We start from the raw sequence: 26,809 nt of genomic DNA, 5'->3' as shown, positions 1-26,809 counted from the left end.
TTCCAGGATAAGAATCATACACATCAAACAACCTACACTTGATGAATAAAAGTCACTTGAAAGTCTCTGCAATATAGAATGAAAAGCAGCCAGGGGCCACATACAGAAAACTAAATGCACTTGCTAAATCTGAAGAATGCAAACTGCTAGCAATGATTCACTGATAAGAGTTGAATTGTAAAATCCACACAGTAATTGTATATTCTGGGTGTTCTTTGACGATGCTATCACTCTTTGATATTGAGTGTTAAATTCTATTTCTGGAGGCAGCTTTACAGGGAGACTACCAAAAAAGTATTGGTAGACTAGCTGAAGCGATATTTTGGAGGTACAGGGATATGGGACCCCTGGTATGTCCTATTAATTGTTTTTACTAGAAGATGGAGCCATGAATGGAAGGATGGAGATCTGAGGGTGGGGGATACTATGATTAAATGGAGGAGAGAAAACTTGAGTTCTCTACCCTCTCATAAATGAATTCTCAGTCTTTTTCATACTGATATCCCTCACTCAGGTACCTGTAAGCCATCCTTTGTACTGTTTTTCACACTGCAGTGGGAATTAGCACAATGCTTTAGTGTCTACTTTCAGTATCTGTTTATATGCACAAGTGTCTAAGGAAACTGTTTCAGACGAAAATCAGAGACAGAGAATGAAAGCAGATTCCTATTATATTTGGATCCAGCAGAGGAGATAGAAACACAGCTCTCTGCTGTGCTCTCTTTATTGTTCTTACAACAAAACTGAAACCAACATGAAAGTGAGGCTTTGCACTGGGTGGGATAGGGGAGTGCTCAAACATATAAAGGGACAGGACATCACTTTCGTCCACCCTATTTTAAAAAAAAAATCCAAATGTATGTATACACACCATCATTTACATGGCTAACATAAAACACTATGCAGCCTAACTAAAAGTTGTGGGTAGCCTACCAGAGATTCTCAAATGGCAGGGGATTATACTGCCCTGAAATAGCAACTCACTGCCATATAAGATCAGGGGCACCACTTGTTTTCACACTCTCTTGGGATAATGGGGTGATGGTTGTGTGACAGTGTCTTGAACAACAAGGACAGTCGGTAAGGAATCTAGTATGGCTCTAGTATGGAATCAGCTGTGATCCCTTTGGGTGCAGATGCACCTCTCCTCATATCATGGTGTGAACTGTGGCAACCTGCTGCAATAATCCTTGCACCAGTCAATACAGCTGTCCCTGACACACTGAAGGGCAGTTGGAGTACATGTAGATCAATAAAAGAATACCTTTCTGTGGGGGGAAAAAAAACACAGCACATAAAATGGCACATTTACTTTGTCAGTCCTTATGTCTGCTTATTATAGTGCAGTCTTAGCTGAAGCATACTGACAGTATATCCCCACTGGTTTTGGGGGCAGAGTTAAGGTTGTGTGACATAGCTTGTGTGTACTGTAACTCTGTACTTCCTGGGTTTTAGAGATTTAAGTACAGGTGCACGTGACATTCAGGAAGTAGATGGTCATACTTAACTCTGCATCAATGACATTTTGGGGAAGTGAATAATCAAGGTTGCTTAACATTTTCCACTGTAAGACTCTGTTTTCAGTTACTTATAATTTTCTCAAGTTTTAACTGTTTGGACTGAAATTTTCCAAACGGAGTGTCAAATATTATTGGAAAGTTTGGACAAGTTCAACAACCCTGGTTCAGTCATTTTTGAGAACGGCACTGGAGAAAATAGATTGTTTTGCCAATGTTAATTTTTTTTACAACTGTTTATTTGATAATCTCTGGCATCCCATGCTTTGCAGTAGAGACTTTAAATTTGGCTAGGGTCAGAGAGATGCTTTTTCCTCCTGTCCCTGTAAAAATCCACCCACATTTGGCAGTTATAAGCCTCTGAAAATTGCCATTTGCACATGGCCAGTAGAAGTTTGCTAGAGGCTTGCTGCTAAAAAGTATCTGCATGAATGAGCATCAAATGCTGAGGAGGATAGGACAGGCTGAAGTCATAAGAACATAAGAATGGCCATACTGGGTCAGACCAAAGGTCCATCTAGCTCAATATCCTGTCTTTTAACAGTGGCCACTGCCAGGTGATTCAGAGGGAATGACCAGAACAGGTAATCGTCAAGTGATCCATCCCTTGTTGCCCATTCCCAACTGTTGGCAAACAGAGGCTAGGGACACCATCCCATCAAGATAAATGGGCTTTGTAGTTTTTCGTGTATTACTGAATTTAGAGTGTGTGTTGGCATTAAAGTACCATATTCCACAATTCATGTTATGCGGCCTATCATAAAATGTTTATTTTGGGCTTTGTGGAAAAGTGCTAATACAGAACATGCTTTTCCTTTTGCGTGAGTTGGTGAACTACTTGTAGTGAAAAAGTGAATGGACATAGCTCGTTTTTACTTTTTGTGAGTTATCTACAGAGAGGCTTTGTTTTTTACAAATATGCTATTCATTCAAAATTGTTTGGTGAATGCTTTATGCAAACATATATCAGTCAATCAGCTAGTCCAAACGATTTGATTATATCTTCAAATATTTACTATTCTTCATTAGTAGTGTGTGCCTGGTCATCCAAGTCACCAGGTGTTTGTATTTCTGCTCTCTGATAGGATGACAGAGTGTTCTGAACAGGAGATTTTTAAGATGGTTACCATAATCAATTCTGGCATGAACTTTTGCACAAACATACATTTGCAAGAGTACTTCCCAGACTTCACCCTTCCCCACAATGAGTATTTCATTTTCTTTCTGAATGTTGATTGAAAAAACAAATGCTAAACTTATTTCATGTTGTTTGCACATCACAAAATAAGCAGCATAATATCACATTGATTTCCTCTTCAGCCTTCCTAATTTCTTAGCGACCAATCCTGTAATCTTTGCTTGTGTCACTCCCATTGAAGTTAATAGGATTTTTATGTGAAGACAAATCTCACAATGGCCTAACCAGAACATTTCCATTAAATATCAAAAATGTCTGTGTTCTTCACATAAGAGGGGGAAATATACTGAATGCTGATAGAATCTGAAGTCTGCTCTGTGCTGTTTGTTCTATGCTATAATATGCAACATTTGTTCTATGCTCATCCCCAGTGGCAGCTTTAGAGTTAGTGGGTCCCTGTGCACAGCTTCATTTTCCAGGGCTCCCACTCAGGCCCCAGCCAAGAAAAAGAACATTCTCTCTTATCTCCCCACCACATTTTCCATTTTTTTTCTTCATCCTGCTCCTATATTATAAATAATGGGAAGTAAATGAAAATAAAGTGAGGTTCCTTGATTGGGGCAGGGGGGCTGGGTGCAGGAGGGAGTGTGGTCTCTGGTAGGAAGTTTGGGTGCAGGGTTCAGGCTCTTGGCTGCAGCAGGGGGTTGGGGTGCAGGAGGGAGGCTCTTAACACTGGTGGCATGGTTCCCAAAGTGACTGGCACACACACCCTTCCAGCAACGGCTTCTAAGTGAGGGGACCCGGGGTCTCCATGCACTGATGCCCGCAGGTGTCACCCCTGCAGCTCCCATTGGCCGCAGTTCCTGGCCAATGAGAGCTGCAGAGTCGGCACTCAGGGTGGGGACAGCGCGCAGACACCCCACCATCCCAAAGGGCTGCAGGAACATGCCGTGCGCTTCCAGGAGCAAAGCGGCGTGGAGGGAGGCACGCAGAGCTGGCAGGGAGCTGCCTTAGCCCTGCTGCTGGCATGTCTCTGTGCACCCCTTTGGTGGAGGGGGGCAATGGGTCTCTGTTCACTGCCCAGGGTGGGGGTAGCGCACAGAGCCACCTCCCACCCCGTCAGGGGCAAATAGAGATGTGCCAACAGCCGTCTGCCCCTGGGAGCGGCATGGGGCCACCGGCCACAGCATTCAGGCAGCTTGCCTGCCTGAGCCCTGCTGCGCTGCTGGCTGGGACTTGGGGGCAGGTTGTCAGATATTTGTCCTGCATTTTGGGGGCCTCATGCCACTGCATGATTTGTTTCATGGTAAATCCGCTCCTGCTCATTCCACGTTGAACAAAACCATCACATCAATTACAGATAAGATACATTAAACAACATTCATTGTTTAGTGGTGGGAAGGCATAGGGCTCAGTACAACATACAGGGACAGATCCTCAGCTGATGTAAACTAGCAAAGCTCCAGTGAAGTCACACTGATTTATGCCAGCTGAGGATATTGCAAGGTGTCAAAATAGTGTTCTGATCTCCTTCTGAAGCATCAGAATTCTATACAACCTGTTTACTTTACAGCCACTCACTCAGTGACAGGATTGCGACTGCAGGAAGTTTAAAATCACATCTGTTTATGTTAGATGAAACAACAGTGTATGACAGTGATGTGACAGCCATCAACACTTCTCCTGCAGCTGAGAAACCCAGGTTACTGAATTTCTGCCTATTACATCATGAGTAAAAGAAATTAATTGATTACCTTTTGAGCTATCAAATGTAATTGTGGTTTATAGTAAGTTTTCCTCAGAGGTGTACTGTAGATAATTGCTTTGGATCTCTCCAACACTCAAGCCAACTGGTAAATTTTAAGCATTTAGTGCTACATATTCCAAAAGATGATCCCAAAGTGTTTCATATGTAGAGGAATCCTGCACTTAAGTGTTTTGAACAGGTCTCTCCTAAAACAAACAATTACTGATTTCCTCTCATTTGTAGATATGTCATTGGTAGCAGGGTTTGGCTGGAATAGCTCCTAGATTAGAGAAAAATGCGAATTGTAGTTCTCTGCAGCAGAAAGTGTTTTGTAAAAGACTTCCTTCACCAGAGTAGACCAGATTAGTAACTGAGATGCAGAAGTCCATCTAGCTCTCACTTCCTCCTGTCAGGAATCCCACTCGCTGGACACCAGAGAGATTAATGAGGGACTAGGAAAGATCCTATGCCCGTTCACCTGGGAATTTCTGATTGGTCACAGTCCCACTGAGTGACCACAACTAATTAGATATGACTAGGCTTTTAGAGGGAGTTGTAGGGAGGTTTTGCTGAGATTTCCTGAGAGCTCCATATTCATATGGCGAGGAAGGAGGGAAAAATGCTAGACCATTCACAGAGAAAATGGAAAAAATAAGGGAAAGATGAGACCGAGAGAGTAGACATATGAAGGAATCTGACTAGTCACAGAAAGTAAAAGGAAAGAGATCTTTTTGCAGTAGGGTAAGTTGAGTATAAGCCAGCTGAGTGATGAGAGAGCCTAATCAGAGAATGGACTGCAGATCAACCAGGAAGATAATGGATCTTCAAAATTTGAAGAAAGGCTAAATGCAGATACAGATTAAGCAGGCCTAGTGAAATGTACAAGTATATGCTAAGCAATATTCACTCACAAGCAAGCCAAAACTCATGCTCCTTGTGATAATGAGATCCATGTACATTGACTTGCTGCACCAAAATGAAAACAAAAGGGAGAAAAAACAGGAACTGGTCACTGACCAGAAAGGCAGCAGGAGGAATCACCTGACACATCAGTTATGAGCATGTAGAACTGTCACAATACCAGGCCTGAGTACTGAAGGACCTGGGATACTCATTTGCATGAATAGGCCCTTATATCTGTGCATAGTCCTACAGAAATGAATGGACTTTCCACAAGAACAAGAGCTCTTTTGCACAGATCTCTTCGCAGAATCAGGGTCTTCATTGTAATTCCCTTTTAGACAGGGCCCAGTAAGCTGTGCACGTGTCTACAATTAAAAGTGCACTTAACTGTCTTGTGAATATACAGTTTTTACTGTTTCCCTGTACTAATTTCAGCCACACTTCATATTAATAGAATATTTTAAATGATTAGTAGATGTTGTAAGCATGTTATAGAAATGAGTAGCATGTGTTATGGATGAACGTTAATGTTATCCTATCAGAGAGCAGAAATAACTACCACCTGATTTAGGTGACCAGTCACACACCACAAATAAAGAATAGCAAATAATCAAAGGCAATTCAAATTGTTTGTTAATAATTCACAAGCACATTAGTAGAAGATGTTGCAGACAGCTGTAAGGAAGCCATTCACCTGCTGGACTCTAGCAATTCATTACAATTTAATAACTATTAATTAAAATATTCATGATGTATTTATTAACCCTTTATAAACTATTTAGAAATGTAGATTTGTATTTAAGTATGACCATTATAATTTTAGTATCACTTCCATGGGTACAATTCCCTTAGGTTTTTTTTTTTTTTTACTGGTGTCCCACAGAATCATCTTGCTTCTTTTGTTTTTCGGGGTTATCTGTCTTTCCCAGATAGTACTGAATCAAGCAGGAGAGCTTAACAAGTCAAAGAGTGACACCGATGGCATGTACTATCCAGGTGACCACAGAAGTTGAGACTTCCTGGGATAACTTTTTGTATGTTTCTCCCCACCAGGTAAGTCCAGAGTTGGCCACTGTTTAACCATCTGGTAAACTATCTGGACACATCACATCATTAAATGTGTTTTGTTGTTTTCTTAGCATGTGAGATAATGAGGCTTCTTAAGAGGCATGAAAAGAACTAACACAATGGTTACAAATGAAGTATACCTAAGACCATAACTGTCTGGATTTTACCAAGGCCAAAGAACAAACCTCATAGATGCATATGTGCCAACTATACAGCTGGGAGCCAGCTGGAATCCATATTTCAGCTGTACAAATGAAGCAATGATGCCTTGACTAACTGGCTGTGGTGATTATGAGGACCAGTGAATCAGAGAATGCAGTCCGGTGAAACAAAGGAAGTTAGTCACACACTAAAATTTAATTTCGAATGCAGAACAACATTAGAGTTGGAAGAGTATAAGCCAGGAAAGTTATGAGGGTAATTATCAGATCCAGAGATTTAGCTGGGGCTGGGCAGATATACTGAGCTCTTGCAGGGAGCTCTACTGCTGCTAGGAACTGGCCTAGTATTTTCTACAGGGAGCTGAAGTACAGTAACATCAGCAGAACCTCAGAAGGCCAAAAACATCTTTATAACTGGGGTGGCCCCATGTGTCTCAAGTTGAAAGCTCAATAGTTAAGCCAAAATTTTAATTTGACTTCAGTGGCAAAGATCTGCATTCAGCACCATTGAAAATCAGATGAATTATTTAGGTGGGTTTAGGAGCCTGATGTTAGGTCACTAAGTTTGAAAGTGTTGGCTATAATGCTTGCTGATTAAAAACAACAACTATAATTAACCAAACCCTATAATGTAATCTCACGCTTCCAAGGAAATAATAATTGTAACGAAGCAAAACATAAAATAAAAAATGACTCAGTGGCTGCTTCCAATAAGTCCCTCTCCACTTGCTAATGTGCATTTTAAGTCAATGATCACACCAGACCTCTAGAGTTGGATGTTAATGGGCCTCAAATAAAAGATTAAAAAGTTGTGAATATTTTATAATCTGTTCTCATTTAAAGTGCAACTGGTACATGAAAGGGCTTTCGTGTCTTATTATTCTTGTTCTTGGCTTACATAATCATCATGACGATAGATCATTCCGACAGACCAGATTTTGAAGGAAGTGGGGAATATATCTTCCTCTTAATTAAAACAAAATATTCCAAACTGCTCCTATTTACCTTTCAAATTGAACAGATTCTTGGCCATCTGTTGCTGATAACATTGATTTTCATTCCTGTTGGCATCGTACCTGCTAAAGTCAGTTCATATTAATGTCAGAGATGACGCATAAAGAATAAAAAATGTGACCATGTTTCAGCTATTGAGGTTCAGGAGGAAGGAATACAATATTAAACCAGTGGACATCTGAACTCAGCTAACTGTATCAGGTTTTGTCCAAGCTTCAGGGACAGTCTTCCATTTATCTGTCTCTAGAGATTTAGTGGTTGATTCAAGAGGGGTGGGGATACTATGTGCTTTGTGTTGAATGTAAAGATAATATAAAACATTTTTAGTCAATGTTTTACAGTCCAGTGATCAGTATGCAAGTATACAATGACTATGGAAAGGTTTGATATGCTGCGATGAACTGCAAAGTGACACACTGATTGATCTGTGAGCCCAGTGGAGAAATCAGTCGATACCAGTAAAATTCACCAAGTGTTTTTCTGCCAGTTTCACAGACACTCCATTGATGCATATCAGAGACCTAATGTTATTAGCTAAGTTGTACAGCAACATCTGGCATTTCCATAAATCAATCAGTGACACAATAATGGGGAAGGTGCCATTTGCTTTTTGCAGCTGATGACAAGCTAATCATTAGCTTCTCGCAATTCAACACACCCCTTGCAAATATAAAGAACCGTGTGCTCACTTTTTATTAGCCCTTCATCCTTGCAATTAAAATGCATGTTGACCTGGTTACCATATTTAAAATGGTTTCAAGCCATAAATTTTGCTTTGCCAACTCCTCCCTCCATCTTCTATTTGTCTCTGTGCATCAAGTTAGCTTGCTCTTTTCTTTTAAGTCCCTCCTAAAAGGTCACTTCTTTTAGTTAAGCCTTCCTGCTTCCAAACCACCACCAGCACCATCAATATAATAAATTATAGATATAATGCACTAGAAGTTATATTAAAATAATGGAGGGAAAAAATCTATAACCAAGAAGCAGTATTTTTACCCTAAATAATTCCTTCTCCTGCCTCTTCCTGTGTGTCTACATTGTTTAATTTAGGGCCTAATCCTGCTTTTATGGAAGCCAAAAGTAGAACTCCCTCTAGCTATGGGAACAAGATATAGCCCCTTGGTGTAAAGGGACACAAACTTCACAGCAAGTTTATATTGGACCAACAACCTTTACTGAAAAGGCCTCTTAGGAAACAGAAACACAGGAATTGCTATATTGGATCAGACCAGTACCTCATCTAATTTAGTAATCTCTCTTCAACAGTGTCTCCAATATGCTTCAGAGAATGTGCATAACCCCTACAACCACCATCTGGGATAACCAGCCCTGAAGGAAAGCTTCCTCCAAACCCCCATTACTAAGAGGGTGGCTAATGTCCTGAATCGTGGGGACTTATTTCTCTTCCACCTCTCTGATTTATTTTTTCATATGTGCTCTTATAACTCTAGGTACACATATAAACATCCAGTGACTAAGAAAAACTTGTTAGGATAGACTAGGATGGTCAGGTGTATGGAGGTCTGTGTCCCAAGTTGTCTGACGTGGTGTGATGGGGCACGCTCACCCCGCACTGAACGGGGAAGGGTTAAGCCTAAATTGTAGGCTGAGGAAGCCACATCCCCTCAACTCTACTGGGCATGCTCCAAATGCACCAGTATAAAAGGGAGCAGGTCAGCTCAGTTGAGGCTGACTGCCAGAGAGGAAGGGTGCATGATACTGGCTCCAGCCAAGGATCAGCCAAAGTCCAAGGCCATGGGAGCTGGAGATGCCATGACGCAGGCAGACATCAGGCTACCCCCGGAAGCCCCACAGAGTCCAGCGTCACCATGGACAGTGCAGACCAGGGAACCCAGAGACAGCCGAGACACCAAGACTGCAGCAGCAGGAACCACAGTTGGAAGCAGCCCAGGGGAATCAGATAGTGGACCAGTTAGTGAACTGGAATACTGAGTCAGCATGCTTGGGTCGGACCACCCTCACTGACTCTGGCATGCGCTCCTGCCACTACCAGGGCTCTGGGCTGGAGTCCAGTGGAGAGGGAAGGCCCAGGCCCCGTACCTGGGCTGCCACCATCCCCCTTTCTGGGCATGGCGGCCCCCTTCCCTGATTGAGGCCATTTGGCCTCTAGGCCTTACTGCCCTGCAAACAGAGATGAATCAGTTGACTGTGGCCACTAGCCCCTACTGCCCGATAGATGGGCAAACCTATTGACTCTGGCCACTGTGCCACGCTGCCCTGCTAACAGGGGCAGATGCAGATGCAATGACGTTGATCCTCAGGCCTTGGTGCCCTGCGGACTGGGGCAAATCCATTGACTTTGGTCACTAGGCCTTACTGCCCCATGGAGGCAGGCGAATACATTGACTTTGGCCACTAGACCTCATTGCCCTGCTAACAGAGGCAAATATATTGACTCTGACTACGGAGACATAGAGGCAGGTTATGCACACCCTGCTCCTACACCTAAGGGAGATGAGGCACACTCACTCCGCATAAATGGGGTCCACCTAACCATGTCACACTTGGTAGAGAATGTGGGCAACACCCCACGCCTGAGCAGAGGCCTAAAATAGTAGATCCGAGGGAGGTACGGGTTCTTCCCTTGACCTCCCTAGCATTCTAGCTACCTGAAATTAGTAGATGCCAGCATGGAATTGGACAAGGTCTTGAAATGGCTCCTAGAAAACCAGCAAAAACAGGTAGCACAACAACAGTAGCAGCAATATGCACAAGTGTTGCAACAGGTTACTAGCCACCAACAGGAGATGTTGCAGCATCCAGCAGCAAGTCCAACAGGAAAGGCTCGTCCAACAAGTGGCGGCGTTATCAGGGAAAGTGGGACACCTTTCTAGTCCATTACTTAACAGAGTCAGCGCAGGTGGCCTATCGCAACCTTGACCACCAGGACGCCGTGGACTATGAAAAAGTGAAGGTGTCCGCACTAGACCAGACCGATATCAGCCCCGAGACATATCGTCAATCCTTTAATCAGAAAAGGTACCCTGCAGGGGCTAGGCCACGACCGGCGGCTCAATTCTCCGGGACTACACTTGGTGATGACTAAAGCCCGACAAGTCATCTGGTGCTCAACTGGCAGAAGTGGTAATTTTGGAACAGTTCACCCAAATCCTCCAGACATGGGGGAAGGAGTGAGTACATAGAGACCGCCCTGCAATGCTTACGGAAGCAGTTGGACTGATAGAGGATTACTTGGTGGCTGAAATTATGGAACCCCAGCCTCATAAAATGGAGGAACTCGGGGGGAAAGGCTGGCCAGCCGGGAGAAACCCCACCCGGCCCCACTGGGAGGACTGCAACTCCTATCGAGAGCCCCGACCAGGAACACTGACATGAGTCTGAAGTCGACTGCTACCCGAGGCCTTACGCAGTGGGATGAAAGCCCTCTAGTCGGAGCCAATCCGATTAGAATGGACTCGCCAGACAGAGGGGCCAAGACTGTTGTTATGAATGTGGTCAAGAGGGGCATTTCTGACATGATGGGGGGGGGGATAGCTCAGTGGTTTGAGCACTGACCTGCTAAACCTAGGGTTGTGAGTTCAATTCTTGAGGAGGCCACTTAGGGATCTGGGGCAAAAATCAGTACTTGGTCCTGGTAGTGAAGGCAGGGGGCTGGATTCTATGACCTTTCAAGGTCCCCTTCCAGTTCTAGGAGATGGGTATATCTCAATTTATATATGGACAGCAATTATGAGCAGGTCTGGGTAGCCAGCCCCCAGGCTTGGAAGAGGGGTCCAGAGAAGCTTCAGATCCCGGTGCTCATAGAAGGGGTTCCTGCAACAGCACTGATTGACACTGGCTGTAGCCAAACTGTCATCCAAGGTGATCTGGTACCAGACACGACCAATGTGTCCATGGAGACCTACATTTGTATCCTGCTACCTGGGTGATGCTGGAGATATACCACCAAAGCACAGCCCTCTCAGTCACACTTGATTCCCAGGCTGGCCTATTCAGTGATTCTGGGGTGGGACTGGCCGTGATTCCTAGAACTATTGCAAGAGCCCTCTCAGTACCGTCCAACAGCAGAAGACAAAGGGCTGACAAAAAAGGGGCTACTTGTGAGGGATCGGGATGCCAATCCAGGGGAAGGGCACTCCAAGTCTGCCATGATCTCAGTGCCCCCACCTACATGAACAGACTCCTCCATCAATGATGCATGAACAGAGCTTGAACAAGATGGTGACTTCTTCTGGGAACAATGAGAGGACCCTATGCTTAGTCACCCCTGGGAGCAGGCTACCGCTATAAATCAAGAGGGGAGGGGTGCTCCCCAAAATACTCCAAGGCCCATGCTTCAGAATATGGCATGACTACCTCTATCGCCTGGTGGAAGAGCCACATACTAGAGAAGTGCTTCGCCAGCTGCTGGTCCCTTGGAGGTTGCACCAGGGTCTTTTACACCACACCCATTTGGTGCTCTGGGCAGGGCACCTTGGAAGAGAAAAGACCTTCCAACAGGTGGGACAGCAGTTCTTCTGGCCGGATATCCACCAGAAGGTGAAGAATTATTGTGCTTCATGTTCAGAGTGCCAATGCATGGACCCAAAAGGAGTGCTGAAAGGGCCCCTCATCCCCTCCCTGTGGTTAGGATCCCCTTTGAGTGAATAGAACTTTACTTGGTAGGCCCACTAGACAAGATTTCCTCTGGCCACCGGTATATCCTTATGATAGTGGATTATGTGACATGCTACTCATATGGACTGCCATGCCCCCTAAGATAGCCGCTGAGCTCATCAAGGTCTTTGCATGGGTAAGGATACCCCACAAAATCTTAACAGATCAGGGGACGAACGTGACTTTCCGATTGATGGTCGACCTCTGCCATCTCTTAGATATAAGAGCTCTCAGAACTTCCCTGTACCATCCCCAGACAGACAGATTGGTAGAATGTTTTAACAAGACCTTAAAGAGCATGCTATGCAAATTTGTGGAAGAGGATCGGCAACGTTCGGATACGCTGCTCCCAGCCTTGTTGTTTGCCATATGGGAGGTACCTCAAGTATCAACGGGGTTCTCCCCCTTGAAACTCATATGGGAGACCACCCTGTGGTATTCTCAACCTTCTGAAAGAGGGCTGAGAGGGCAAGAGACACAGGTTGGTAGGGGTTGTCCACCATGTGATATAGCTGCAGAAGAGGCTTCAGATGCTAGGGACCTTTGCCAGAGAAAATCTGAGGCAGGTGCAGGAGATTCAGGCACAATCGTGTAACAAGGGAGCCAGGCTGACGAGCTCTGAACCAGGAGACCAGGTCCTAATCCTGCCGCCCTCAACCGAATCCAAACTATTGGCTAAATGGCAAGGCCCCTTTGAAGTCACATGGGCCGATCGATTATGAGGTCCAGCTGCCAGGCTGGTGCCACAAGACATGCATGTATTACATCAATTTGCTAAAGTCCTGGAGGCACAGGGAGGCTTTACTAATCACACCCTGCAACCTTGAACCAGAATTAGGACCCATGGCTGATGAATCCTTTGAAGATGGGCCAATGTTGATAGGAACAGAACTCGTCCAGACCCAGAGAGAACAACTACAAAGACTCCTGAAGTCCTATCCAGATGTCTTGTCGGCTCATATTGCCACTGTACCAGGACAAAAGGTACGCAACCCCCACAGACCTTTGCCCAAGAAGATGTGGGGGGCCATCCAGAAAGAACTGGAAGTCATGCTGGATATAGGTTTGATAGAAGAATCTCAAAGTGAGTGGCAAAGCCCAGTAGTCCGAGTCCTGAAACCAGATAGGTCCATCTGGTTTTGTATTGACTTTAGAAAGGTGAACAGTATATCCTGATTCACTGTCTATCTGATACTGTGGGTCGACAAACTCCTCGAGAGGTTAGGAGAGCCTGGCTCCCCCTATTGACTTTGGATCTCACCAAAGGGTATTGGCAAATCCTTCTGACCCCAAACTCACGCTCGAAGATGGCCTTCCCAATCCCCTTTGGCTTGAAGATAGCCCTCCCAACCCCCTTTGGCCTGTATCAATTTATAACCATGCTCTTTGGGCTACATGGGGCAGTGACCACCTTCCAGCGACTTGTGAATCAGCTGTTACGACCACATGGGCAGTACACCACCGCTTATATCGATGACATTGTCATATATAGTACCAGCTGGGAAGACCATCTTCAACATCTCTCTAAGGTCATACATGCATTCCGGGAGGCTGGACTCATGAATTCAACAAAATGCCATCTTGGGCAGAACGAAGTAACATACCTAGGTTATACTGTTGGAGGCAGAGAGCTGTGACCCTTAGTTGGAAAGGTACAAATGTTGCAGAGCTGGCCCATGCCGATGACAGAGACAGGTTCAGCAATTCCTAGTCAGATATTGCCTTTGTACTGGATTTTGTGAATTTGGCCGTCCCTCTGACTGACTTGAAGAAATCACAATCCCAGAGAGTTCAGTGGTTTAGGGAGTGTGAGGCAGCCTTTCAGGCACTAAAGGAACGGCTGACCTGGGAGCCAATCTTGGTCCATCTCGACTTTCAGAAACCCTTCATCCTGCAGACGGACACATTTGAGGTAGGGATCGGGGCGGTACTGTCTCAAGGAGACACCAGAGAGGAACTTATTGTATCTGAGGCGAAAAGTGTTCCCTGGAGAGACCTGTTACTTGACTATAGAGAAAGAGGCCCTAGACGTCAAATGGGCCATAGATTCTCTACAGTATTAATTGCTGGGGAACACATTCCGGCTGATTACTGACCATGCACCCCTGTGCTGGTTACACCACATGAAGGAAACTAACCCCCAGATAATGCAGTGGTACTTATCCCTACAACCTTATGATTTCCTGGGAAATGTGCATGGCAACGCTGATTTCTCTTCTTGGCTTCAGGGCGAGGAAAGAGGTGCAGGGGCCCTGGCAGATCCACTCTTAAAGGGGAGCGTGTGTGACAGGGCACACTCGCCCAGCACTGGGTAAGGTGCACTCACCCCACATTGGATGGGGAAGGGTTAACCCCACATTGTGGGCTGAGGAAGCCACGCCCCCTTCAACTCTACTGGGCATATTCCAATGCATCAGTATAAAAGGGAGCAGCTCCGCTCTGTTGGGGCTGACTGCCGGAGAGGAAGGGCATACAACACTTGCTCCAGCCAAGGATAAGCCAAAGCCGGAGGCCATGGGAGCCAGAAGATGCCCCGCAATGCAGGCAGACGCCAGGCACCCATGGAGGCTCCACAGAGTCCAGAGTCGCTGAGGATAGCACAGACCGGGGAACCCAGAGACAGCAGAGATGCCCAGAAAGCAGCAGCGGGAACCACGGTAGGAAGCAGCCCAGGGGAATCAGATAGTGGCTCAGCAGTGTGTTTCCATCAGACCACCACGGGTGACTCAGTGACACACGCTCCTGCCACTACCAGGGCTTTGGGCTGGGATCCGATGGTGAGAGAGGGCTCAGGCCCCCTATCCAGGCCACCACCATGCCTCTTTTTGGGTGTTGTGGCCCCCTTCCCAGACTGAGGCCACTTGGCCGCACTGCCCCACGACAAGGGACGAATCCATTGACTGTGACCCTAGGCTGTACTGCCCTGCAAACAGGGACAAATCCATTGACTGTGGTCCTAGGCCGCACTGCCCCGCAAAACAGGGACGAATCCGTTAACTATGGCCACTAGTCCATACTGTCCTGCTAAGAGGCACAAATCCATTGACTGTGGCCCTAGGCAAAATGCCCTGCAAACAAGGACAAATCCATTGACGGTGTCCACTAGGCCTAATTGCCCTGCTAAGAGGGACAAACCTATTGACTCTGGCCACTGTGCTGCACTGCCCTGCTAACAGGGGCGGATACAGTGACTTTGGTCCCCAGGCCTTGCTGTCCTTCAGACCGGGGCAAATACACTGACTTTGGCCACTAGACCTTACTTCCCTGCTAAGAAGGACAAATACATTGACTCTGGCTATTGGGCCATACTGCCCTGCTAAGCAGGCCTAATACATTGACTTTGGCCAGTAGGCCTCATTGCCCTGCTAGCAGACTCATTGACGCTGGCTATGGAGACACAGACGCAGGTTATGTACACCCTGCCCCTGCACCCTAAGGGAGATGAGGTGCACTCTCCCCGCACTGGATGGGATCCCCCTTACCCCGTCACACATGAATAAAAAGTACCAAAGTTCCTTTTGGCCTGTAAACATGTTATGGAAAGATGGTACAAATTGGATGTGTTTAAATGGTGAATAGGGAATTTCAAGGCTTCTAGTGAGGTCACAAATAGTTTTAATAACAAACCAAGACACCAGGATGAGAGGAAGCTGTTGTAATCGGAACCACTGGATAGTTGTTTTGACTGGTTAGTTCTTTTGGGATGGGCTTCAGGTTTTAAAAGGAAGGAGCGAGGGCCGGAAGGAGAAAGGTGTTACAACATATCAGCCAGCTTCAATATCATTTTTGTCACCAGCCTGCATTTTTGTCGCACTGCTGAGGCCCAGGAATTTCTCATCACACCACTGGGCCTCCACTTTCCTTATCCTCAAAGACCTGGCAGAGAAAGGGAACTAGATTACATCAGTGTCTCCATCAGAATCAGCTCAATTCTAAGCAACACCAGAGATGTGAAGTGAAGGCTCCTGCTATCATGCCTTCCCTAGGGTGTTAATTTCCTCCCCACCTTATCCTTACCCCCTAACATTCAGGGTTGGCCTTCTATGGGGTGGGGTGGGGGGAAGGGTCAGGAAAGCGCAGGTGCTGCAGAGGGCAGAGGAGGGAAAAGGGATAAGGGGAGCAGAGCTTTGGGAAGGCCGTGGATTGGAGGGGGGATACTGAGGGCATGTGGGGACTGTGGCTGAAGTGGATGAATGAACAGGGGCAACAAATCTGAGGCCTCAGGAGCAGCTCAGCTCATCAGGAGGAGAGGAATGAACACACTGGGCTGAGTATTGAGTATTTGCTGTGCTACTCTTATAAGATTTGTTCTAAGGTGCTTGAATGATTAGCAAACATGATGCAATGGTATATGGACACAAAACCAGGCCTGCTAACTCTAGCTTCTTCCCCTGACCTAGATAACTAGGTGTGTGCTGTAGAGCTCACATGGCAACTTTTTCAAACTCCCATAGTACGTTAGGTCAATTATGGGTGAGTTCATTTCACTTACTTTTCTGCTGCAGGCAAGACATGACTGTAATCACTATTTCTGCTGCTTCTATCCCCTGAGAACTCGTTCAGGCCTAGTAAATGGGCCACTAGTATCACACATTATTGTAGGAAGGGTTAGGGGAGCATGATTGGGAATGAAAACATGTCCAAATGTGGACACTGGAGAATAACCGGAAAAAAAACACCCCAAAAAACCAACCAACCAAAGAGTACAAAGATGGAAGGTTTGATGTTCAGAAATGCATATATAAAAGAAAAGAGGGAGAGAAGAATGAACTTCAGTCACTGGGGTGATATTTTATCATGTACTATTTGACAGTACAGTTGCAGGGTTTGAATGAACCATCTGCTTTTCTGACAGTTCATACTTAAAAGTAGATTATTTTTCAGAGAATGATCAATTTTCAGAACTAATCATGTATGATGTCCCCCTCCCTTCAAAATAAAAGATCCTATTTTCACGGATAGTTTGAAGAAATGTTAATAATTAAGACATTGCTTGCAGGGTTGTTGTAGCTGCGTTGGTCCCAGGATATGAAAGAGACAAGGTAAGGTAGGTAATACCTTTTATTAGACCAACTTCTGTTGATGGAAGGGACAAGCTTTTGGGCTTCACAGAGCTGAAGAATTGCTCTGTGAATCTCACAAGCTTGTCTCTTCCAGCAAGTGAAGTTGGTCTAATAAAAGGTATTACGTCACCTACCTTGTGTCTCTCAATAGTTAATACATACAGATATTGCCTCTGTTTTAAGGGTGGTTTCACAATATAGTTGTTAAACTATGAAATTACACCATGGAACAAGCTAAAATTTGTAAAGCCTACCTTCCTCCGATGGGATGGAACAATAAAAAATGTTTCAATATTATGCTTCTTCAAGAAACTGTTCCTTTCATGGCCATACCCTGGTTCTACCTCATAGTCACCGTTCAGGCACTCTAAGGTGGTCTTTGTTATGTGAACTTTCCTAGAAAGAAAGAGAGGAAAAAAGATTTTAAAGCAATGAGCCAGGACCTATTCATCTGGGTGAAATCCATCACTGTGCAGAGGGCCAACACAAAGGTGAATTACATGCACAAACAGTAGGTGAACTTCTGTCGTAGGGCAGCTAAATTCTCGCAACCAACTCAAATGCCAAGGTGTTTTTAGCATATAAACTTCCTAAATTTAGCAGATGCTTTGAACAAATGTAAGTAACTATAGAGAACCACATCAAATTGAAGTCTTGTTGATTTTACAAAGTATGCAGGCATACATGTTATATTTCAAGTACTCTAGCTTTCTAAGTATTTATTAAAGCACTTGCTGGAGATATTGTCCCTCTATTTTATGCATGCCACCCCACTCTTTAAATCTTTCCAATGGCTGTTCTTTTTCTGCTATATAAAGGTCAGGCTTTTGTTTTCACTTTCCCATCCATTTACAACTCTGAGGGCTCAGTCTGCATAAGTGTAATCAGGAAACTGAACCTCAATTAACTTTCAAAGTGGATTAGTTAAACCACATTAGGACTCTGGGTGGACACTCTAAATCAGCATTAAAGTGCCCTTAATTCAGTTTAGTTTAATTCACTTTGGAAGTGAAATAAGCTACACTGAATTACAGTCACTTTAATTTTGAACAAGATGGTCCACACAGGGGCTTAATGAAGTTTAATCCACTTTACATACACACATTTGGTTAACTTGGATTAATTTTCCTGAATGTCCCTATGTAGACAAACTCTGATGGTCTTAATTTAGCCAACCTATTTTATTAGCTGCCCCCACCCATTCTGTTCTCGCAACAATGCCAGCTAGGTTTCTCTCCATTGGTCTATTTTTCCTTTAACTGTTTTTACACTTTCTTCTATGCCACCCTTTACACATGGAACATTTTCATAGAAATTTAACTGTGAAAGTATTACTTCTCTTAAATATCTTTTTAAATTCATTTTACTGTGATGCCTTAAGATAAGCGAGTTTCCAAAGCAAACTAAACTAAACTACCAAAATCATCTATAGTAAACAAATGTCAACAAAGTAGGAAATTTCCCATCTTAACCACAAGAATTAGCAGGCTCCACCTCTCCCTGTTCAGCGGAACACGAATTGTTTTGTAAAAATCCAACAAAACTCCAGCTGATACAAGGGGTCCTGTTCTAACATATTTGCATGCACTTAATGTGTACTCAAGAAAGCTCAATGCGGCCTTGAAATTTCAGTACCTGCTTGTGCCCATACCCAGTTAAATTACTGGTTCTCCAAGAGCACATGCAAATACATGATTTGCACACATATGCCTAGTATTTGGATACATATATTAGGCACAAACTAATGTTTGCATGGGATCGGGCATGCCTAACTTTGAAAATCTGGCTTTGTAATGGTAATATTATGCCACGTATTTGGAGGCAGAGATGGGCAAATCCTCCCTTCCATTGCACTGAGGTAACTCCATTTTACTGAGAGGAGTATGTAGCTCTTTTTTGACTGAAATTTTACCATTGCCTCATTCCTACCCCTCATATTTGGCAGTTTCTAGTGAAAAGCTTATTCAAAGGACATTTACATTTTAACAGAATTTTGTTCACATTACCTTCTCTGAACCATTACTAACAGAAATCTACAGGTCACTCAATCCTAGTGTTCCGTAGGAGATGTTTGAACAGCAGGAAATACAGCCCATAAGAGTCCTTAACCTGAAACACGCTTATGTATCAATTATTATAATAATTGGCTTTGCAAAATACTTTCAGTTAAAGAGAGAAATAATTGATGCTCTCATTCAGGGCTGTAGTTTTTTCTCTAAGACTTACCCAGGCAATCCTCCAGTTTCCATTACATTTGCTAGAGTCACGTCATTTGACCAGACATCATATTGCCATTTGCGGAGACCAAGGACCCCACAAAGCACCCTGCCTGTGTGTAGTCCAACTCTCATGTTGAGATCCACTTCAGTGGCTTCTGCTACAGACCTGCAATAGATGGTATCAGATCTTTAGAGAAGAACGTTTCTTTCCATCACCTTCCTGTCTCTTTCTTCCAAGACTCATCGTTTCTACACATTGCCAACTGCAGAGAAATGATCTTTAAAAATTTCAGACAGGTGACATAGCCAGTTAAGGTTCTTGCCTTCCCAAGCTTTTGGAAAAGTTCAAACCCTGATTTCACTAATCACTAATGAAAAAGATTTGGTGATCTCATCCCAGCTAATCAAAATCTCAGTATCCCATAGTGGATTTTCACCTAGAATCTGGCTACTTCATGCTAGCTGCAAAATACAAATTCAAACAGCTCAGTGCTAGATGGGCAGTTACACTTAGAACAGAACAGGGAAGAGAAATGATCCCAGCAGTAGAAAAGTTGCTGCAACCACAATGTTCCCCAGCAATGGGCTTTCCATCATCAGGACACCCCATGTCACTGTCTATAGCACACTTGTAAAGCTGATTTATTTTCTTTTATTGCTCTCTGTTTTATTTCCTTTCACTTTCGCTCCTATAAAAACTTCTCATTCTGGTCTCTTGGAGTAATGGCAAGTTTACCCAAGATCTAAACCATAATAATAATATAATGTTTTGTTTCTTACAAGGAGTGAGTGGTTTAATTCCTAACTTCAGCACCAAATGAAGTTTTGATTTGATTTTCAGGTTTGAATGAATCCAAACACTCAAAACAAAATTCAGTCAAAGATTATGTTTCACTTAATTTCATCCAGAAAAAAATTCAGGTTTAAAGCAGATGTTATATAGAGCTTCAATTTATGTTGTCCCAGGGTCATCTGAAAGTGGGTTAAAGTTCATTTGAAAAGTCTGCTCCCCTTAGCAAACATTTCTGTGAACGTGGTCCGAGATTCAAGTTCTGCAAACTGTACTATGTAGTTCTAGTTACCACCTTCTCAGTATTTGCTATTAAATTCCTTGTGAAGCTTAGATCTCCTATCAAGATAAACAAAAATACACTCTGCTTGTAACTCAACTGATCCAGTGACAGCCAAACTACAGCACTTGCTTATTTATCTTCTGTCTCCACTTATTTACCCACAGTTTTTTCTGTCATAAGTTTTCCTGTTTCTTAATGCATATTTACTTTAGGCAGCTATGACAGCTGACAGCAAACTGATGGTGGAATCAAAAGAAAATTGTTGAAATTATCTTATTAAGTGTAATTTTAACCTGACATGCATCCAAGCAAACATATTTAAATATAGTATTACAAGGGATTGCTTTCAATTGAATATTAAAATGGACAATATTACTTTTAGAGATCCTTCATTTCATAGAAAGCATATATTCTATTTATATAGCCTGGCTTTGTGTTAGAGGCTGGGGAATTTTGCCTGGTAATTCGTCTCACACAAAGAACATGGGATTTATATGGGTAAAGGGATTTCACCATAAGCATTCATACAGGGCACTGAGGGGAAGGTTGGTCTTGTGGGTAGAGCACTAAACCAGGATTGAAGAGCTCTGGCATCATTTCTTCAGCTCCACCCCAGACTTCCTGTGTGACCTTGGGCAAGTCACTTTATCTCTCTCTGTCTCAGTTCCCAGTCTGCCAAATGGAGATAACATTTCCTAGCCTTTGTCTGTAAATGGCACAGTGGTTGGCCTCTAGGTGTGACTGTAATACAGACTCATAGCAATGATAACAACATGATATGGAGGAGATGGTGCTAACCCTCTGTACTAAGGTGAATTCCATCTACTGTTTTCTCTTTGTGCATCACAGAGAGTCCTAAACAATAAACATCAATAAAAATATTTATCTCCTCTGATGTATTTCCTTATTCTGTTGTAATGTATTTGCTTGGTATTCTACTTAAGTTTTATTTGATGAACAACTCCACTTCATTTCATTGATTTAAAACTTACTGAGGTAAAAAATAATTTTTGAAGCGTCTCTGATTGTTTAATTCCCTCCTCTACAATGATGCATATTTAAAGACACCAGGAATCATTTTCTTGTATTAATCTGCTTACTGATCTCAAGATTTCAGATTCAAAATCAGTAAGTGGGAAAGTTCTGCCCTTCCCCCTCATCCAGGTCACACAAACATGATATTCTAGTCCTGATACTTGTGCTCCTGTATGTAGTTGGGTTAGCTATTCAGAAATACATGGGGCCAGATTTTATCTAGTCTTATGAGACCACCCAGGGAAGTAAGGTCCCCCGGACAGCCAGATACTAGATTAGACTCAGACTCAGACTCATAGACTCTAGGACTGGAAGGGACCTCGAGAGGTCATCGAGTCCAGTCCCCTGCCCTCATGGCAGGACCAAATACTGTCTAGACCATCCCTAATAGACATTTATCTAACCTACTCTTAAATATCTCCAGAGATGGAGATTCCACAACTTCCCTAGGCAATCTATTCCAGTGTTCAACTACCCTGACAGTTAGGAACTTTTTCCTAATGTCCAACCTAAATCTCCCTTGCTGCAGTTTAAGCCCATTGCTTAAACTGCAGCAGTTTCTCAGATTCTCAGACTAAGGCTCAGGGAGCAAGGCTGTGCACATAAGACTTTCCCCTCATCCGCTTGCAAATGGGCATGAGGAAATGCCATGGGGGATATCAGGGATGGGGCAGTCTTGGCTCCACTCTTCATGCGTCAGGCAGCTCAGCTGGCTAGACATGGGGGTGATGGTAAGTAACCCAAGAAAGGGTGAAGCAACACAATTGCTCAGGATAGGAAGGTAGCAGGGGAGGAATTGTGACTGAGTCGTAATATCTTTCCTCCTGTAGTAGCAAAGTTATCCACTGCCCTATATGCAGGGCTGAGCCTGAAGAGATTTACATTTTATACATGCAGAAACTGTAATTAGCCGTTAAAGTCAGTGTTAATAGTACTCATCTCACTCGGGTGGCATTGAGAGGACTTTTTATTTCTAACAATTGACAACATCTATTGCACTGAAACTGCAAAAACTTACACATGTGCTAAGCAGCTATCTCCACAGTTAGGATTGCATTCTAAAATGGGGCATAAATTCCTGTCTCTCTCTAGAAGTAGGTGGCCAGCTGGGGTGAAATTTCACACAGGGTTAACTTTATGCTGTTTGAATTTTCGATGTAGGTTTTAATTTGGGTTCACCTCATACGTTTTTAGTCAGAAGCTTTTGAATTTGGGCTATGGCTAAAATTTCCCTACAGCAACTTTTCATTGTTGACTGACATATCTTTGAAAACATTGTCTTTTTCCACATAACTTGGCAGAGAGGCAGACCGTGAGGAAGACTGATGCAAGAGGGAGTTTGTTTTTGAAAAATGCTGAATCTTATGGAATTGATAGCATTTATTCACATTATACTCTAAAAGTTTATGCGCTGAGCACACAAACCTGATGGCCAGGAATACACAAGTTGGACCGGTAGATGGCGGTGGTGCTAGGTGTATACAAGTTTGATTGATTGGGGGTTGGGGAGGGCCATTTCATAAAAGCTTCTCTGGGAGGAGCTACATTCTTCTATAAGATTTTTTTCCTACAGCAGGGAAGGGCTAACATGCAACTGCCAAGGGATGAAATACTCTCTTGTTGCATTTCAGCCCCCCCAATAGGTCCGCCCCCATCCAATACCCCACCCAGTTAAGTATTAATGCCCTACGAAATTAATAGACAAATAAAAAATAGACAAATAACTGTTGTGAAGCAGCTAGGATGCAACACACACAACCTACCTGACACTAACCCACAAAATCAAGGAAATGGAAAATTAACCCACCTAACAGTACATACCGTTCACCCCCACTCACAAGCGCACACCTTACCATTACCACACCAAGAATACACCACAGACCAGGCACTATGACAGGGCTGGGCAACTTCTTGGCTTGAGGGCCACATCGGAGTTGCAAAACTGTATGGAGGGCTGAGTAGGGAAGGCTGTGCCTCCCCAAATAGCCCGGCCCCTGCCCCCTATCTGCCTCCTTCCACTTCCTGCCCCCTGACTACTCCCCTCAGAACTCCCAACCCACCCATCCCTCCCCCCACCAGCTCCTTGTCCCCTGACTGCCTCCTCCCAGAACCCCCTCCCCTAACCACCCCTCGGGACCTGCTCCCTGTTCCCTGACCCCATCCACACCCCTGTCCCCTGGCAGGCCCCTCAGGACTCCCACGTCTATCCAACTCCCCCACCCGTTCCCCATCCTCTGACTGCCCCCCTCAGAACCTGCACCCAATACAACCGCCTCCACTCCATCCAACCGCCCCCCTGCTCCATTTCCCTTAGCTTCCCTCCGCGACCCTCCACGCCCTTACCATGCCTCTCACAGTGGCAGAAGCTCGCAGCCCTGCCGCCCGGGCAGAGCCAGCTGTGCTTCCCGCGCAGCAGCGTTCCTGCGGGGAGATGGGACAGCAGGGGAGAGGCGGGGGCTAGCCTTCCCTTATGGGAGCTCAGAGGCTGGGCTGGATGTGGCTTGTGGGCCGTAGTTTGCCCACCTCTGCACTAGGACTTTAACTCTGCCCCTACAAGGATACCAGCCTTCCATCACCTCCTTTAACCACCCATCTGTGCACAGCCTTTTACCAAAGTAGCTTTTTGCAATACAATAACCTACTTCCCCAAACTTTCACAACTGTTAGTGCTGGGGAAAAAGTAATTTAGTAAAGTGTGTATGCAAAATGGCAAAAACAGGGCAAAGCTAGGATTGCTGTGCATGGTCTGTGATATATGGTAGGAGTGGTAATTGTAAAATATGTGCCTGTGGGTGGAAGAATGAAGAGTATATACTATTAGGTGGGTTAATTTTTCATTTCTTTGGTTTTGTGGGCTTGTGTCAGGCATGTTGCGTGTGTTGCATCCATAATTTCTTCAAGATGGAAGTTGTGTATTAATAGTTATTGTATTTACGTCCTATTCTGTGAACTATACTCTCCTTCCTGCTAAGTGGCGCTTCCCTATTAACTTCAGTGTTGCCTGGTGTTACTGAAGGAAGAATTAAGTCCATATGTACATTAGCATCGTTAACTAAAAAGAGACTCTGGTTTATCATTTAGCAGAGTAAACACACACGTTTACTCACTTTTGACATGTCAAAAAACTTTGAAAAATAATTTTTAACATTTGTTCTTATGTTACAGTGTCAGGGCAGCTTTGCAATAGTTGAAGTTGAAAAATCCTTTCCATTCTAACCCCCTAATTCTAAACTGTCATTACTTTCTCAAAATTACACCATTTGGGTTATAATTTCTTAAGTCAGGTCTTAACCAGAGATGAATTTTCACTGGAAATTTGAAGATAATCAGTCTAAGATATTTCTGAATTAGGTAAGAGTTAAAAAAAGAAACACACACTTTTTTAATTAAGGGGGGGGGGAACAAGGAGAGACGTAACCACAAATGTTTGCACATTCTTACTATGCCTAAATGTTTGAAAAATAATTCAGCTCTTGTTCTCATGTTATAGTGTTGTGGGTATAGTGCTTTTATGTTTAAAAAAAGGCCATTCATTTTTGTGCTTAATTAATTCAAACTGATCATTTTGAACATTCAAACTAAGGTCACAGTCCTGCATACACATATGCATGTGCTTACCTTTATTTCTATGAGCAGTCCCACTGATACCAGCGAGACAATTCACATGGGTAAATGTAAGTATATTCATGAGCGTTTCAAGAATCAAGATTAAGGCCTTACTAGCCTTTACATAGTCTATATCCCATAACACAGCAGCTGTGTATTAACTGGAGTCAAGCACCTGCAAGTACCTATGCATAAATTATTATTTTGTATTCACAAAATATTAAAAACTCTTTCATATTACAAAAAAAGTATGTTGAAACTTACATTAAATGTAAAGAGAAGGGGAAGGAAATATCCCCCAAACGGGAAAAGAGGCACAATCCATCAAGACCTTGAAAAGAAATCTGTTCTTTCCTCTATTCTAAATGTCCTCAAAGAAAAACAAAAACTCATCTTTCAAGGAAATATGCTTTTCAAAACTGGAAAATTGTAACAAAATTTGTCTTCAAAGTTCCAGTTAAAGATCTCAAAAGATAGAGTAAATACTACATTACTGATCACTACATGTTAAGGAAAGCGAGCTTTGCAATATATTCACAGATTCATGAAGTAGAATCTGAAGGCAGTTTGTGCTTTGCTCAATTAATACAAAATCTAAATTGCAAATGTATTTCTACCCTCTTCCCAGAGACTCCAAAATGTGTCAATGATATTTGTATCATTATTGAAGCCAAGGAGAAAAATTAAAAACATTGTTCATGTATATTTGTTCAAATTTTAAAATTCCCAATTTGCTTTGGGTGTGTTTGTACCTCTTTTGCAATTAGATTCCATGAATTTTCTAGCAAACATATGAAAAATGGGGAATATTAAGCAACTATTAATGAATACATTGGTGAGCAAGTTTCAGACACAAAATTTCAGCATGTCCTCCCAATGTTGTGACATTTCTGTCTAATCAAAACGAATCAAAATTGTTCTATGTGAATATCAGAAATTCACTACAGTCTGCTCATTAACAATCCACAGGCCAAGAACTATTTGCCAACAGTATTCAGTAAATAATTTCAAATTATGAATACATTTTGGAAAGTCACCAGCTATTCAAGGACAACCATATTTTTAGAAAAGAAATTGAAATTTGTCAAATTATTCATTCTATGGATTATTTCTGTAGCTAATGAATCAGTTTTTTGCTTTCTAAACTGGACCCAGAAACAAACTGAGGCTGAAATTCATTCTACCCTCATAATCCTAGTATACTGTGGATCTGTGTAAATGGCCTATGGGCAGATGAAATCCACTCTACCAACCCAGCCTCTGCCGCTCCTTTAATTTTAAGAAGTTATAGACTTAGCTACAATTATTTAGAACATAAGAACGGCCGTACGGGGTCAGACAAAAAGGTCCATCTAGCCCAGTATCCTGTCTACCGACAGTGGCCAATGCCAGGTGCCCCAGAGGGAGTGAACCTAACAGGCAATGATCAAGCGATCTCTCTCCCGCCATCCATCTCCATCCTCTGACAAACAGAGGCTAGGGACACCATTTCTTACCCATCCTGGCTAATAGCCATTAATGGACTTAACCACCATGAATTTATCCAGTTCTCTTTTAAGCACTGTTATAGTCCTAGCCTTCACAACCTCCTCAGGTAAGGAGTTCCACAAATTGACTGTGCGCTGCG

At 43.5% G+C, this 26,809-nt stretch overlaps 1 protein-coding gene across 2 annotated transcripts in view; it reads right to left on the bottom strand.

The window, feature by feature from the left end:
• ADCY1 (adenylate cyclase 1) overlaps nt 1-26,809 on the bottom strand; it is a 240,841-nt gene that overhangs the window by 60,573 nt on the left and 153,459 nt on the right. For both annotated transcript variants that reach the window (XM_050937673.1, XM_050937672.1), the window contains exons 6-7: nt 19,476-19,634; nt 17,504-17,645 (exon numbers count right to left, since the gene is read on the bottom strand). In XM_050937673.1, coding sequence (XP_050793630.1) covers nt 17,504-17,645; nt 19,476-19,634 — 301 coding nt within the window. The remainder of the gene's footprint in view (nt 1-17,503; nt 17,646-19,475; nt 19,635-26,809) is intronic.

The sequence above is a fragment of the Gopherus flavomarginatus genome, chromosome 2 (genome assembly GCF_025201925.1).
Source record: "Gopherus flavomarginatus isolate rGopFla2 chromosome 2, rGopFla2.mat.asm, whole genome shotgun sequence".
NCBI classification, from domain to species: domain Eukaryota; kingdom Metazoa; phylum Chordata; order Testudines; family Testudinidae; genus Gopherus; species Gopherus flavomarginatus.
The sequence above is the reverse complement of the archived record's forward strand: the minus strand, read 5'-3'. Positions and strand labels throughout refer to the sequence as shown.